The 17476-nt window shown below is 39.4% G+C and overlaps 1 protein-coding gene across 2 annotated transcripts in view; it reads right to left on the bottom strand.

Moving 5' to 3' along the window:
* The window catches only part of CNTNAP4 (contactin associated protein family member 4), a 286323-nt gene that overhangs the window by 235113 nt on the left and 33734 nt on the right, over positions 1 to 17476 (bottom strand). For both annotated transcript variants that reach the window (XM_070770350.1, XM_070770351.1), the window contains exon 2: positions 7815 to 7925. In XM_070770350.1, the coding sequence (XP_070626451.1) occupies positions 7815 to 7925 (111 nt within the window). The remainder of the gene's footprint in view (positions 1 to 7814; positions 7926 to 17476) is intronic.

The raw sequence follows: 17476 nt of genomic DNA, 5'->3' as shown, positions 1-17476 counted from the left end.
TGGTGGGCTACAGTCCATGGGGTCACAAAGAGTCAGGCACGACTGAGCACGCACAGGCACTAGTCCATTATGACCTGATCCTGATTACATCCACAAAGACTCTAAGTCTAAAGGAGGTCACATTCATAGGAATCAGGGTTAAGAAGTGAACACATTCTTTTGAAGGACACATTTCAACTCACAATAGAATTAAGTGGCAAAATTAAATTAACAGACCTCAATAAAAGTACATTTTTCTTCTTCCCTACTGGTAGAAATGGAATAATTCCATTTAATAGTAGTCTTTTGCTGATCTCTTTTCCCCATTACAGGGCCTAGTCATTATCACAGTGTTACCCAGAGCACTTCTTACTTATCTTAGATGGAACGCTGTGGGTTGTTGAGCTTGATTTCTCATTTCTTGCTTGTCTGTTCTTTAGCCCTAAGTTTTCCAGACTCCATAGCAAAGAGGTCACTCCATCTGGGTTTCTAGGATACTAGGATCTTTATTAGCTGACTTAATTTATACGTTATTTGCCGACTTAGCTGGACACCCTTCCATAGCCTGATTTAAATACTACAAGGAGTGTTGCCATACTAGTATAATATATAGCCTTTAATAAATCACTCAAAATCTGACATTCCTTTGTGAGCACTTCATGTAATTAATAGGAAAAAAAAAGAAAAACGAAATAAAAAAGAAAAAATGTAATCAAGTAGGCTGACAACCAGCAAAAGATAATTAAAATGATCCTGTTTTGTTTCTCTATTTCATTAACATGCAAATGAGATTCATGAAGTTTAATATTGTGTTTTACCAAGAGCCATAGAAACGAATTGAGAATGAAAATGAGTCCTACTGATGGAGATTCCTGATGAGTATATAAATTAATGAAAAAATATGATTTGATTCAACAAATAACACATCATATATATGTATATATATACACACACACACATAGAGAGAATGTGTATGATTTCTTGAACCCCAACAAATGAAATAAAGATAAGTAGTTACATTAAATTTTGCATCTCTTTTCATGGGCCAATCCTATGAAATGTTTTATTACTCAAATGGAGTGGTGGTAAATGTTAAACTGCTTTACTTTTAAAAAGAAGTACAAGATAGAAACTTCATTCTAAGGTCACTGTTTTGATGGCAGCATTCTCACAGGACGGACCACTGGCTCAGAATCTGGACTAGCTGCCTTAGTGACGAGGAAAGCCCACTTGTCTGTAGTAAGGGATTCAGAACTGAAAACAAGAGAAATAGTCCAATGTGACAGTAACTTTCACTATAAGGCAAATAAAAGTAACAGCAAGAATTATCTACACAAAAGTATTCAAAGCCCACAACGTTCTCCTTGTAAACTGAGTAATACAAGGATCTCAGTTATTACTCCCCAATGATAGTCTCACACTAAGAAACACACAAAGTTATGGCAACTGCACCCAATAAAAAAGAAACACACATAGAAGAATGTATCAAATAATATCAGATAAAATCTTTTGAATAAACTCAAACTCACGCTGCAGTGTTAGGTAGTTATAACATTTATCATATAGCAAAACACACAAACACACAATCCATTTGTTCTGTCCAGTGTTCAACATACTCAAACATTAAACAACAGCACAAAGAATAAGACCAACCAGTAAACTTAGAAGTGGCTGAGGGCTTCCCTGGTGGTCCAGCAGTTAAAACTCCGCCTGCCAATGCAGGGGACACACAATGTTCAATCCCTGGTCCGGGAAGATCCACATGCGGTGCGGCAGCTAAGCCCGTGCACAGAAACGACTGAGCCCGTGCTCTGCAGCCTGTGCTCTGCACCGAGAGAAGCCACCACAGCGAGCAGCCCACACGTTGCAGCTAGAGAGGAGATGCCGCTTTCTACAACCAGAGAAAGCCTGTGTGCAGCAACAAAGACCCAGTGTGGCCAAAAATAAATAATAATTAATTAATTTGTAAAACCCACAATATAAGAAGCCATTATATACCCATAGGGTTCCTATAGCTTAGTTGGTAAAGAACCTGCCTGCAATGCAGGAGACCCCAGTTCAATCCCTGGGTCAGGAAGATTCCCCTGGAGAAGAGAAAGGCTACCGACTCCAGTATTCTGGCTGGAGAATTCCAGGGACTGTTTAGTCCATGGGGTCGCAAAGAGTCGGACACAACTGAGCAACTTTCACTTTCACTATATACTCAGTAGAATAACTAAAAGCTGAAAAAAAGATGTGGCTGATACAGCATGTGAGAAGGGAATAAGAAATGACTGAATCACAGTTTTACTAATATATGATGTTGATGTCTTTTTATGCTTCTTAATAGTATTTTTTGGTTAGTATTGCTAATTCTTTTTCCATAGAATGCATGAGCAGATGGGTTTTGTCTTAGTATATAGGAAGGGATAACAATGATACTCTGTCTTTAAGTCCATAGAGTTTTGAAATTCCCTTATTTCTACAGTAAGTTGCCATTTAATTATATGCACTTTTCTTGAAACATACTGAAGCAATCAAACACAACCTACCTAAGAGATAGTCAACAATATGAACTAAGTATTCCCAAATGAGCATGAAATCTTATTAACTTCCCATTCCTCAACAGAAGAGAAAACCATGTCATTCACATTGAGAATTAAATAAATTTAGGGGTGACTATTTTTAAACAACTAGCAACTTTTTTATTGAAGGATAATTGCTTTACAGATTTTGTTGTTTTCTGTCAAACCTCAACATGAATCAGTCATCAGATCAGATCAGTCGCTCAGTCGTGTCCGACTCTTTGCGACCCCATGAATCGCACCACGCCAGGCCTCCCTGTCCATCACCAACTCCCGGAGTTCACTCAGACTCATGTCCATCGAGTCAGTGATGCCATCCAGCCATCTCATCCTCCATCGTCCCCTTCTCCTCCTGCCCCCAATCCCTCCCAGCATCAGAGTCTTTTCCAATGGGTCAACTCTTCTCATGAGGTAGCCAAAGTATTGGAGTTTCAGCTTTAGCATCATTCCTTCCAAAGAAATCCCAGGGCTGATCTCCTTCAGAATGGACTGGTTGGATCTCCTTGCAGTCCAAGGGACTCTCAAGAGTCTTCTCCAGCACCACAGTTCAAAAGCATCAATTCTTCGGCACTCAGCCTTCTTCACAGTCCAACTCTCACATCCATACATGACCACAGGAAAAACCATAGCCTTGACTAGACGGACCTTTGTTGGCAAAGTAATGTCTCTGCTTTTGAATATGCTACCTAGATTGGTCATAACTTTCCTTCCAAGGAGTAAGCGTCTTTTAATTTCATGGCTGCAGTCACCATCTGCAGTGATTTTGGAGCCCAGAAAAACAAAGTCTGACACTGTTTCCACTGTTTCCCCATCTATTTCCCATGAAGCGATGGGACCGGATGCCATGGGTACACATATATCCCCTCCCTTTTGACCCTCCCTCCCATCTCCCTCCCCATCTCACCCCTCTAGGTTGATACAGAGCCCCTGTTTGAGTTTCCTGAGCCATACAGCACATTCCCGTTGGCTGTCTATTTTACATATGGCAATGTAAGTTTCCGTGTTACTCTTTCCAACATCTCACCCTCTCTTCCCCCCTCTCACCATGTCCATAAGTCTATTCTCTATGTCTGTTTCTCTACTGCTGCCCTGTAAATAAATTCTTCAGTACCATTTTTCTAGATTCCATATATATGCATTAGAATGCAATATTTATCTTTCTCTTTCTGACTTACTTCACTCTGTATAATAGGTTCTAGGTTCATCCACCTCATTAGAACTGACTCAAAGGCGTTCCTGTTTATGGCTGAGTGATATTCCATTGTGTATATGTACCACAACTTTTTTATCCATCCATCTGTTGATGGACATCTAGGTTGCTTCCATGTTCTAGCTATTGTGAATAGTGCTGCAATGAACAATGGGATACATATGTCTCTTTCAACTTTGGTTTCCTCAGGGTATATGCCTAGGAGTGGGATTGCTGGGTCATACGGTGCTTTTATTCCCAGTTTTTTAAGGAATCTCTATATCATCTTCCACAGTGATTGTATCAATTTACATTCCCACCAAGAGTACAAGAGCATTCCCTTTTCTCCACACCCTCTCCAGCATTTATTGTTTGTAGACTTTTTGTTGATGGCCATTCTGACCAGTATGACATCATATCTCACCACTGTGAGGTGATATCTGATTGGTGTGAGGTGATAGTTTTGATTTGCATTTCTGTAATAATGAGCGATGTTGAGCATCTTTTAATGTATTTGTTAGCCATTTGTATGTCTTCTTTGGAGAAATGTCTGTTTAGGTCTTTTTCCCACTTTTTGATTGGGTTGTTTGTTTTTCTGGTATTGAGTTGAATGAGCTGCTTGTATATTTTGGAAATTAATCTTTTGCCAGTTGTTTCATTTGCTATTATTTTCTCCCATTCTGAGGGTTGTCTTTTCACCTTGGTTATAGTTTCCTTCGCTGTGCAAAAGCTTTTAAGTTTAATCAGGTCCCACTTGTTTACTTTTGGTTTTATTTCCATTACTCTAAGAGGTGGGTCATAAAGGATCTTGCTTTATGTCATCGAGTGTTCTGCCTATGTTTTCCTCTAAGGGTTTATAGTTTCTAGTCTTTCATTTAGGTCTTAAATCCATTTTGAGTGTATCTTTGTGTATGTTGTTAGGAAGTGTTCTAATTTCATTCTTTTATATGTAGCTCTCTAGTTCTCCCAGCACCATTTATTGAAGAGGCTGTCTTTGCCCCATTGTATATTCTTGCCTCCTTTGTCAAAAATAAGGTACCCAAAGGTGCCTGGGTTTATTTCTGGGATTTCTATCTTGTTCCATTGGTCTATATTTCTGTTTTTGTGCCAGTACCATACTGTCTTGATGACTGTAGCTTTGTAGTATAATCTGAAGTCAGGAAGGTTGATTCCTCCAGTTTCATTCTTCTTTCTCAAGACTGCTTTGGCTATCCAGGGTCTTTTGTGTTTCCATATGAATTGTGAATTTTTTTGTTCTAATTCTGTGAAAATTGTCATTGGTAATTTGATAGGGATCACACTGAATCTGTAGATTGCACTTGGTAGTCTCATCATTTCCACAATATTGATTCTTCCTACCCAGGAACATGGAATATCTCTCCATCTGTTTCTGTCATCTTTGATTTTTTTCATTAGTGTCTTATTATTTTCTGTGTACAGTTCTTTTTTCTCCTTAGGTAAGTTTTTTCCTAGATATTTAATTCTTTTTGTTGCAATGGTGAATGGGATTGATGCCTTAGTTTCTCTTTCTGATTTTTCATTGTTAGTATATAGAAATGCAAGTGATTTCTGTGCATTGATTTTTGTATCCTGCAATTTTGCTAAATTCACTGATTAGCTCTAGTAATTTTCTGGTACTATCTTTAGGATTTTCTATGTACAGTATCATATCATCTGCAATGAGGGCTTTATTTCTTCTTTTCCAATCTGGATTCCTTTAATTTCTTTTTCTTCTCTGATTGCTGTAGCTAGGACTTCTAGAACTATGTTGAATAATAGTGGACACCCTATTAAATAATAGGACACTCTTAAATAAAGTGGACGCCCTTGTCTTGTTCCTGATCTTAGGGGGAATGCTTTCATATATAATTAGCAACTTTTAAAATCACTTCTTGCAAACTTCCTTCTAATCTTAAAACAGAGGATCAGTTACATTTTCATGGCTACTGTATACATAATGATTGTATATTGTTGTAGAAAACTATATTTTAGGATCAAGATGGAGGAGTAGGGAAACTCTGAACCCACCTCCTCCCATGTGTGCATCAAAATTAAACTACTTAGAAAGCTAACTATCTATGAGAATGACCTAAAGACAAGCAGAAAAGATTTTACATAACTAAAAGCATAAAGAAAAAGCAACAAGAAGACAGGCAAGAAGGACAGAGATGCAATCTAGTCAGGACCCCCAGCCCAGGATCAGTGACCCACAAACACGAGGGAAATCATAGTCACAGATGTCCTCAATAAGGGGCATGCTGTCCAAGCCACATATAGGGCTCTCGGCCCAGGAATCCTGCACAGAAAAGATGAGGCCCCAGAAGTCGAGCTTTGAAAAGGAACAGAGCATGTTTGGAAGAGCCAGAGGGCTATGGACAACACAGACTGCACTCTTAAAGGATGTGTGCAAAGTCTCACATATGCAAAGTCCCAGTGGAGAGGCAGTCATTTGAAAGGCACCTGGGTCAGACTCGGTTAATGCCCTTGCAGAGCCTCCCACAGAGACAAGAGGCAGTTGAGACTCCCCTCGGTAATGAGACACTGATGGCTATTTGTGGAATCTCCTTCTCCTGGGCTGACACCAGCAGTGGCAAGTGCCATTTTGGAATCCTCTCCCGAGCCTACTAGTGCCAGGAAGCACCACCATCCAGGCTTCTCAGGTGGCACAGTGGTGAAGAATCCACCTGCCAATACAGGAGATGCAAGAGATAAGGGTTCAATCCCTGGGTCAGGAAGATCCCCTGGAGGAGGAAATGGCAACCCACTCCAGTATTCTTGCCTGGGAAATCCCATGGACAGAGGAGCCTGGCGGGATACAGTGCTGGGGTCATAAAGAGTCAGACACAACTGAGCACATACGCATGATAACAACACCCAGCAGTGGGTCCACAACAGGCATGCACCCCAGGTCACACAGCCAGCCAGCTGGGGGTCAGGCCCCCCGCCAGCTCACTCACAGTGGGGGCCCAGCCACAACATGCCTCAACATCACTCACCACCAGGGAAATGCAAATAAAAACCACAGTGAAATATACCTCACACCTGTCAGAATGGCTATAATCCAAAAGGCGACATCACGACTATCAGTAACAAATGTTAGGGAAGATGCAGAGGAAAGGGAGCCCCGGTGCACTGCTGGTGGAATTGTTAACTGGTGCAGCATTGAGGTTCCTCCAAAATTTAAAAACAGAGCCACCATAAAGTCCAGCAACTTCACTTCTGGGTATTTACCCCAAGAAAATAAAAGCATGAAAAAGATATATGCCCTCCTATGTTCACTGCGGCATTATTTGCAATAGCCAAGTAATGGAAACAACCAAAGTCCTCTGTAGATGAATCACTGAAGAAGATGCAGTATATACGTATACAATGGAATATCTATTTTTCATTAAAAAGTGAAATCTTACCATTTGTGATACCTTAGATGAATCTAGAGGGTATTAAGTGAAATAAGTCAGACAAAGACTAAACTATATGACTGCACTTATATCTGGAATCTATAAAACAAACAAAATGAAATCAGACCCATAGAGACAGAAAAGTAAGAGGTGGTTGCCACAGAAGGAATGGAAGGTTGAGGGAATGAATAATATAGGTGAGAGAAATTCCATATATAAAATAAATAAGTCACAGGATACAATATACAGCATAGGGAATATGGTAATAATACTGTAATATATTTGGTTACTAGACTTAACATGGTGATCACTTCAAAGTGTATTTCAATGTCAAACCAATATACTGTACACCTGAAACTAAAATTGTACAGTATATCAACTATATTTCAATTAAAAATAAAAATTTTAAAGAAAAATTTATTTTATAAGATACATTTTAAAAAATCACCAGATTGAGGGAATTCAATTCTTTGGGTGCTAAAACGATGATGCAAGATATTTAAATAGGTGCATCCCTTTGCCATTCCAGAACCAATCCCAAATGTCATGTACAACCCACCAGTTTCTGCCATTTGCTTATTTACAAATTTACTTCCTTTTATAATTTACTTCCTTTCACAATGTATCACTTAACAATGAATGAGATTCATCATGAACCAATCAGAGCAGAAAAAGCAGACTTACCATCTCTTCGGTTTAGCCTTGCAAACCCAGGACCATGACTGCTGGAGAGCTCGGAAGAACTGCTGAATGATGCTTGAGACAAGGTAGACACCAGAGGGTCATCACAATTATCTGCCAAAAGGAAAAATTCCACATTCAGGTTAGTAGCCTGCTGACAGCTTACTTGGATTCAATAGATAAAACAAATAAAGAAAATGAAATAAATAAACCTAACAATATGCCCACTGTTTATAGATAGTAAACACTCAACAAGAGAAAAAGAATTTAAAGACAGGACAATATGGAAATGGAGAAAGAAAACTACATAGAAATTACAAAATAGTATTTTGAGGTACAAACAGTTTACTTAAACAAGAAACAAAAATATCTCATCAGTGTACCTAATTTACACAAATAAATGTATATTATTTAACTACATTAAAATTAAGAACTTAGAGCTGTCAAAAGACAGGTGAAGTGAAGAGAAGTAACAACATGAGCAAAGTATTCCTGGAACAGTTTACAATTAGTTTTTCAAATGAAGGGAAACAAAACAAAAAATAAGGAGAAACAAAAACTCCTTTCAAATTAGTTAGAAAACACACTAGGAAAAAATGACACAGAACCAGAGCAGAGAGTTCACAGCACAGAACCACTTTAAAATGATACTCAAACTCAAAGCATAAATTAACACTACTATTAGATACTATTTTACAGAGCTTCCCTGGTGGCTCAGACCCTAAAGCGTCTGCCTGCGGCACGGGAGACCCAGGTTTGATCCCTGGGTTGGGAAGATCCCCTGGAGAAGGAAATGGCAACTCACTCCAGTATTCTTGCCTGGAAAATCCCATGGACGGAGGAGCCTGGTGGGCTACAGTCCATGTGGTTGCAAAGAGTGGGACACAACTGAGAGACTTCACTTTCACTTCACAGACAGGAGGCCAGCAAGATTTAATACATCTGACAACGCCAGATGGTCTAGACAATGTGGGCCAAGAGAAGCTCCAACATCCCACCAGTGGCAGTGTAAACATGAGAGTCTACTTTAAAAAAAAACAATTTATCATCAGCTTGCATTTTTTGAACCTCTGCTTCCCGAGGCCCGTCACCCCACTGAAAGGTACGTCCACCTCCGCAGAGCCGCCGGATAAGGGTGTTACACAAACGCTAGTATTAACTGTGCCATCAGGAAAGCGGGCAGCATTAACCTAGAGCAGCTCTTGTATTTGTTCACAGGGATACGTGTGCAGTTTCTAGCAACAGTGCTCATAGCAGCAAAAATTGACAATCTGAACATTTACTGATCAAATAAGAGATAAATAAATCACAGTACTTTTCACAATGGAATAACATACAGCAGTAAAAGGAACTACACCAACGGACACCAAAAGAAAAAACAAAAAGGTGCAATCTTAGAAATACAAATTTTAATGGAAAAATGGCTATAGAAGACCATATAAATATATGTTGATAGCTTTGAGAATCTTAAAAACAAGCAAAGCTAAATAAAACATTATTTAGGGACATAAGTGATGAGGAAAATACTATTAAAAAACAAAGAAATGAAAAGCTCAGAATTCAAGACAGTGGTCACTTCTGAAGGAAGGCAGGGTGTGTGTGTGTGTGTGTGTGTACATTCCCATACATACGTGTATATATCAATAGGTATATAAGGGTATATATGAAATACACATATACATGTCTTATTATCTATTCTATTATGTATGTCACATAGCCAATAAAAAGGAAGGTACAAACAGTAAGGAAAAGTGTAAGAATAGTCCCACGTTGACATTTTATTCAGCTAACTCTTCATTTCATGCAGTCTTTAGATTTTCATATTATATAATTACTAAGCGGTAGCCATTTTTGCTCTTACCAGATAATATTTCTCTTATATTTAGGATTTAACGTATGTTGGTAATTAAAAATCATGCACTATTATTGTCACAATTCTTAATTTAACAATGAACATTTTAATTTAAATACATCTAGGATTACATAGATTCACCTGAAATTTTGTGAAGTCTATGCATTTTGAACATGGTTTTTTTTTAACCGTCACTAGTAGTTTTATTGCTTAAATATTCAAACTACAATATTTTTCTGCAGTGCTGCTATTTGAAATATACACTTTTCCTTCAAGTTAAAGGTTTAAAGTATAAGCGGTTAGTACAAATTTACCAACTTCACATTTGAATGCTTTTCAAAAGAATTTGCTAAAGATAGCATTCATTTTTTAGGATTGTCTCATTTTCATTTAAAGTCCACTTTTTCTTCTTTCACATCTTAAATTCTTTAACTCTTAAAACAGACTGATAACTGGTCCAGACTTCCTGCACGTCTATCGATCGGCTTAAGTACTGACACTGTCGATCCAGTTGTAATTCAAGTGTTAAGAAATGTAGACATAAAAAGACGTAACAATTCGTGAAGTGTTACACTCAAGCAACAACCAGAACGCTTCCGTATGCTGTGGAAACTATGACGTATGTGTTTGTGTGCACAAATGAGCACATATATATATGGGGTGTGTGCATGTGTGGGTGTTGTATCAACCGAAACTATAATACTTGTGAATCACTATCAGTATTCAGGTATAAATGTGACCCCCCCCCAAAGCTAGGCTGTTTCACTGCAATTCACAGTCAATTATGCAGATTCAACTCAATGCTTCAGATGTAAAATGACTCTCTAGTGCAATCACTCTAGAGGGCATACACTTATTGCACATTTGTTTTTGCCACTATAAATTGAGAATCAATACTGTTCTATTTTTAGCTTAAAAAGAATGCGATTAATCTAAGAGAAGGGGTGTTTACCCCATCTGTGGGGAAAAGGACACGTGATATGGGAAAGGGATCAGCGGGGCGGGCAGGGTGGAGTTGCGGGGGAGGCGGGTGGTTGGGGGGCAGCCGGGAATAGACGAGGGCTTCAGTGTCAGCTACAGTTCCAGCTGTCAGCCTGAGTTGTGGTTGCATGAGTATATACATTTCCCCACAATCTGTGGTATGTTCGTTTAGCAGTAAAATATTCTAAAGTTATCCTTACATAGAACTAATAATAATGAACACACGCATTCAGTGAGCACTCTGCTAAGAACTTAGAACCGTTTCACACGAGTGAAGTGAAGTGTAAGTTGCTCAGTTCTGTCAGACTCTTTGGGACCCCATGGACTATACAGCCCATGGAATTCTCCAGGCCAGAATACTGGAGTGGGTAGACTTTCCCTTCTCCAGGAGATCTTCCCAACCCTGGGATCGAACCCAGGTCTCCTGCATTGCAGGAGGATTCTTGTCCAGCTGAGCCACAAGGGAAGCCCAAGAATCCTGGAGTGGGTAGCCTTTCCCTTCTCCAGCGGATCTACCAGTTTTTACCATTCTTCTTTGAGATACTAATATTATTTTACAGATGAGGTAAAATTGAGACACAGAATTTGGTTAATTTGCTCATCTCCTTGTGATGAGACCATGATATTTAAATACTACATCAGATCATCCTAATATCTGGTCTCTTCACCAAGTACATATGTAATATATGCCCATATATACTATATGTATGTACCATACAGACATATAGTGTATATATATTAGTAACAATGTATTATATACATCTAATATGTATATGTACAATATTTGTACTTATGCATAATACATAGCACAGTATAGTTATACTAAAGTGTCATGCATTTATTATATATATACAATTATGCATATAAGATATAATTATATTTACAACCATAATGCATATATGTACAGGCATGACATACATATATTACAATATACATATGTGTATTACAAAATGTATGTGTATATATATGTATATATAGTGTACTGCCGGGAGCCAGCATGAGGACCTCCGCCCGTGGCAAAGGTCATGAGGAAGGAGGCTTGACATACACAAAGGCGGGATGGAGCCTCAGGAGTCCCCCTGGAAATTCTCAAGCACCCACCCCCAAAAGCAGAGCCTGCCTACTTTACTACTTTGTGCTCTCACCTACACCTCTGACTTTACGGGGGGCTGTCCCCCACCACCTCTTTCAGAGAAGGAGTTAACTTACAGCTCCAGTTAATAATAATTCCTGGGCGTGATAGGAGTGTTTCAACCTACAAACTCCTCTGAAGGTTCTCTAGCCTGCCTGACAGGCTTGTCCAGCCACATGTGATTGCTCACAGCCTCCCAACTGTGAGAGGCATGAGATGCTTTAAACCTTCTAAAAGCAGGTTCTTTAGAGAAGTTAGAAAACTATTAGTATAGTATAGTGGGCTGATTAGAAATTGTATTGGTGAAGGGTTTTTCATTTGTTGAGCCAATATTTACTGCTAAGTCTCCACATCCCCTACCCTTATACACATTAATGAATATATAGAAGAAATAAGTATTAACCTTTGATATTAATCACATTGGACCTAGGCTAAGCAAATTCTTTCCTTAATTAAAACCCACTACACCCTCACCCTATAGGAATGTAACTTTATTTGGTACCTTCAGAAGGTGGCGTCTATTTTAAGAATAATCACCCCTGGAGAAATAAGTGTTCTGGTTGACTGACCGCTGTCACAAGGAAAGGGTCATAAATTGTCAGCAGGCCCCCTGGCCAGAAGATGATGTAACACCCCTAAGACCTCTGTATACATCTGTATGAAGCACCTGACTTTAATAAAAGTCAGGACTGCTGACCCCACGTGACTTTTGTATAACATCTCAGTGTATAAAATCAGATCCTGGAAAAATAAAAAAGGGGATCAGTTCCTCAAAAGACTGGTCTCCCCATGTCATTCTCTCACCTTCTGGCTGAATTATTTGGAACGTGGAGGCTCGTCAAGCCTACTAACTATGCCTGGGCTTCTAACATCTGACCGGGGAGGCCTTAGTGTCTCCTCTCCTTCGGGAGAACAGGAGGACACCTGCAGCCTACGTAGGTGACATAAATTCCTTGCCTTGGAATTTTACTAGCTTTCCACATAAACCAAGTTATTCAGCCTCTTTTCTCCACTGAATTTTCCTACTGAGCCATCCTCATCCTATTACTCTTCATATGTCTAATTAATATTTAATTAAAGCTATCGTATCCTGATCGCTGAAGCTGTCTCTCCTTCGAATTTCCCTGGATCCACTGGGGCTGGACCCCGGCAGTGTATACAAGCTGACCCTGTATAAATGCTAAGTTGGCCATCAATCATAAGTTTAACTCATGGCACAGACTTATTATATGGCCTTCTTAGGTAGGCCCTGGGGATGGCCCTCCAAAGGCTCCCCCTCCTTCTTGAAAGCACCCTATCTCACTACCTCCAGAGCCCAAGGAAGCAATGGTTGGTATAGGGCACAGCCTCCACATGAGACAAGAGGGAGGAAGTGCTGGAGCCTAGCAGGGGCCAGAAGAAGAGAGAGGATACTGTTTCCAAGCTGAGGAGAGCTGTAGGCATTTATCCACAGAAATACAGACTTATGTATTTATGTGTAAATATTTTTATATTCACATATTATGTATGTATTAATATACATGTATTTACTACCATATATTATAATATTTATATTATATATACATGTGACATATGTTCTTCACTTGTACACACAATATGTAGTATAATTTCATGTGCTCAGTCACTCAGTCATATCCAACTCTTCTGTGACCCCATGAACTGTAGCCCACCAGGCTCCTCTGTCCATGGGATTTCCCAGGCAAAAATACTGTAGTGGGTTGCCATTCTCTTCTCCAGGCGATCTTCCCGACCCAGGAATTGAACCCAGGTCTCCTGCATTGCAGCAGATTCTTTACCACCTGAGCCACCAGGAAAACCCTTGAAGTCTCCCTGGGACAAATATTGTATGGCATTACTTACATGTGGACATGCTCAGTCATGTCCAACTCTTGGTGACGCCATGGACTATAGCCCACCAGGCTCCTCTGTCCATGGGATTTCCCAGGCTAGAATACTGGAGCGGGTTGCCATTTCCTTCTCCAGAGGATCTTCCTGACCCAGGATCGAACCTGCATCTGTTGCATTGGTAGGATTCTTTACCACTGAGCCACCAGGGAAGGGGCACAGGAGAGCGTGGAAGACTTCAGTCACCAGTGAAATTTAAAAACACTGTCATCAAGGGGGAGGCTTCTACAAATCTAAAGGGTAGCAAGGTATGTTTGGTTAATTTGTGTTTTTTTCTATCAGAGGAAGAAACGAACATCACTGTTACTACTCTATGCTTTTTCAAAATGATATTACTCTTTATACAACTTCTCATAGTCATATTAGAATTTCCACATTAAACTTGATATATAGTGAGAAATAATAATAATGTATAATAACATATAACTTAATACATTAAATTATAATTATTAAGTTATACATTATTAATATATAATAATGAATGATGTATAATAATGTATAACTATTATTATTTTATCTTTTTGTAATTACAGAATTTTTGTTAGTTTTTTCATATATTTGTTTTGATTCACTTTTTTAGAGAATTATATTAGAATATACATATCTATACATATTTATTACTATACATACATAATTGTTTTAGAATATACATTCACCCTGGAGGGGGCATGGCAACCCACTCCAGTACTCTTGCCTGGAGAATCCCCATGGACAGAGGAGCCTGGCAGGCTACAGTCCCTGGGGTCTCAAAGAGTTGGACACGACAGAGTGACTGAGCACACATACACACACACACACATTCTAAGGGAAAAAATTACCTACTTTCTGTTGAAATATTTTCATGTGCATGCATGTACACACACGCACAATGACACACAAACCTACAGCTTTCAAGCCAATATCTCAGAAAAGATACTGTTTACTCCTTACTGTGAGAGAACTTACCATTGTCATTAAAAAGACAATGATAAATTAGATCTCTGGCAAATTGTGTATATGAATATACTCAATAGCCTCTTACAAATACAGATGCAAGCTATATTGAAAGCATTTTAATATAGCTTAATTGATAGTAATTTAATTTAATTTTACAAAGGGCTTTATTTCATAATTTCTATAAGTAAAAGCTGTTCAGGTTTTAATAAAAGTAAATCAATTTTCTTAATCTCTGTGCAATACAATCTGTACTAAGATAATAGGTGTATGTTATTGGCTGCTTATGTTCTTGGTGCTGTATGTGTATTAAATACTGACAAATACCTTATACCATTTGATACTATTAATTCCATTGTACGATTGAGGAGGAAGGGACACAGTAGTTAGATGATTTACCCAAAGTCACAGAGCTGCTGTTCTGAGGCACACATTGTTGAAACTAGTAATCTAAAGTATACTTGCAAAAATAGGGCTGATTTTCAGTAACATTCAGCTTAGTTGCCACTGAGTAAAACAACTTTCTCTGTTATTTGGAAGACCTGCTGAAATCAGTTGCATGCCTCCTGACGAATCACGTTTCCCATGGGAATACTCACTACAGAAGGGTAGGACAGGGCAGAAAAGGACAGGCAGGAAAGATGCTTAATACCTTCAGAAACTTTCCATACGCCAGAAGTGAGGCCTCCCCTGGGAGCTTTAGAGACATTGCATCTCAGTCGTTTCCGAAAACAGTTGACTGTTTAGACCTATTAGAATCCAAACATTCCACTGACAGATTGAGGGTTAGGAATGCCTTTCCTTTCAAGAAATCTATTTCCTTAAAGCGCTTTATTCCAATCTGTATTATTGAAATTGTCATTCAGTTGAAGTTGGAAATAATGGACTAATTTAGGAAAAGTGTGGAATTTTGCTGATATCATTCAAAAATATTGCGTACAAGGCAAGCTTTCATCCCCAAAGTGAGAATACAATATTGTTCTTTAACCATAAGTCCAACCTGAGTTACTTCTACAGATTATTCAGGTTCAGTTTCAAGATTTCAGAAGGAGTCCCATCTTCCTGCCCTAGCATGACACAGTATCCAGACCCTGATGACCACTCCTGCCCAGTGAGAGACCGAATATACAAATGGACAATGACCATACTATGTACAAAAATAGAACCTCATAATGTGTAGCAACCAGCCCAGGAGCCAACCTACTATCCTCAGTAGCCTGTTCAGGAAACCAAACAATAACTGCTGTAGCAACTGGCTCCAAATAGCCAACACTTGGTAAATACCTTACAGCTTCCCAACTTGTGTGCCTGCTTCCAACTTGTGTGAGTGTGTGCTCAATTGCTCAGTTGTGTCTGACTCTTTGCGACCCCATGGACTGTAGCTTGCCAGGCTCCTCTGTCCAGGGGATTAACCAGGCAAGAATACTGGCTCAGGTTGCTATTTCCTCCTCCAGGGGATCTTCCCAACCCAGGGATGAAACTTGCATCTCTTGTGTTTCCTGCATTGGTAGGCAGATTCTTTACCACTGAGACACCTGGACTGGATAAATCTCTGCCAAATACAGAGGAACCGAAATATGTACACCTAATCAATCACATAGGATGGCTCACTCCTGATTACCATGTCTACAGTGTCCCCCTGCAAACAGCTTGCAATCAAAGCATAACTGATGCGTTCTTTTGTGGGGTTTTTTTCCCACAATAAAGCTTTCCCTCACCCGCTGCCAGCATTTGAGTCTCTGCAGAACACAAGTGATGGTAGCTGACTCCCTTGCTACAGCCAGCTCTGAATGAAGAGTCTGTGCTCTCAACGAAGGGAACTATAAACAAGGTGAAAAGCCCTCAGAATGGGAGAAAATAATAGCAAACAAAACAACTGACAAAGAATTAATCTCCAAAATATATAAGCAGCTCCTGCAGCTCAATACCAGAAAAACGAACAATCCAATCAAAATGTGGGCAAAAGACCTAAACAGACATCTTTTCAAAGAAGACACAGATGGCTAACAAACTAATGAAAAGACGCTCAACATCACTCATTATTAGAAAAATGAAAATCACACCCACAATGAGTTATCATCTCACCCTGGTCAGAATGGCCATCGTCAAACAGTCTACAAACAATAAATGCTGGAGAGGATATAGAGAAAAGGGAACCCTCTTCCACTGTTGGTGGGAATGCAAATTGGTACAGCCACTATGGAGAACAGTGTGAAGATTTCTTAAAAAACTGGAAATAGAACTGCCATACGACCCAGCAATCCCACTGCTGGGCATACACACCGAGGAAACCAGAATTGAAAGAGACACGTGTACCCCAATGTTCACTGCAGCACTGTTTACAATAGCTAGAACATGGAAACAACCTAGATGTCCATTGGCGGATGAATGGACAAGGAAGTTGTGGTACATATTACTCAGCTATAAAACGGAATGCATTTGAGTCAGTTCTAATGAGGTGGATGAACTTAGAGCCTATTATACAGAGTGAAGTAAATCAGAAAAATAAAGACAAGTACAGTATATTAACGCATATATATGGAATTTAGAAAGACAGTTCTGATGATCCTACATGCAGGGTGGCAAAGGAAACACAGTTGTAAAGAACAGACTCTTGGACTCAAGAGGAAGAAGGTGAGGGTGGGATGATTTGAGAGTATAGCATTGAAACATGTATATCACCATATGTAATGATGGTAATGATGACCAGTGCAAGTTTGATGCATGAAGCAGGGCACCCAAGGACGGTGCATGGGGACAACCCAGAGGGATAAGACGGGGAAGGAAGGAGGGGGTTTCAGGATAGGGGGGACACATATATACCTGTGACTGATTCATGTTGATGTATGGCAAAAGCCATCA

This window comes from Bos indicus, chromosome 18, assembly GCF_029378745.1.
Source record: "Bos indicus isolate NIAB-ARS_2022 breed Sahiwal x Tharparkar chromosome 18, NIAB-ARS_B.indTharparkar_mat_pri_1.0, whole genome shotgun sequence".
Classification (NCBI taxonomy): domain Eukaryota; kingdom Metazoa; phylum Chordata; class Mammalia; order Artiodactyla; family Bovidae; genus Bos; species Bos indicus.
The sequence above is the reverse complement of the archived record's forward strand: the minus strand, read 5'-3'. Positions and strand labels throughout refer to the sequence as shown.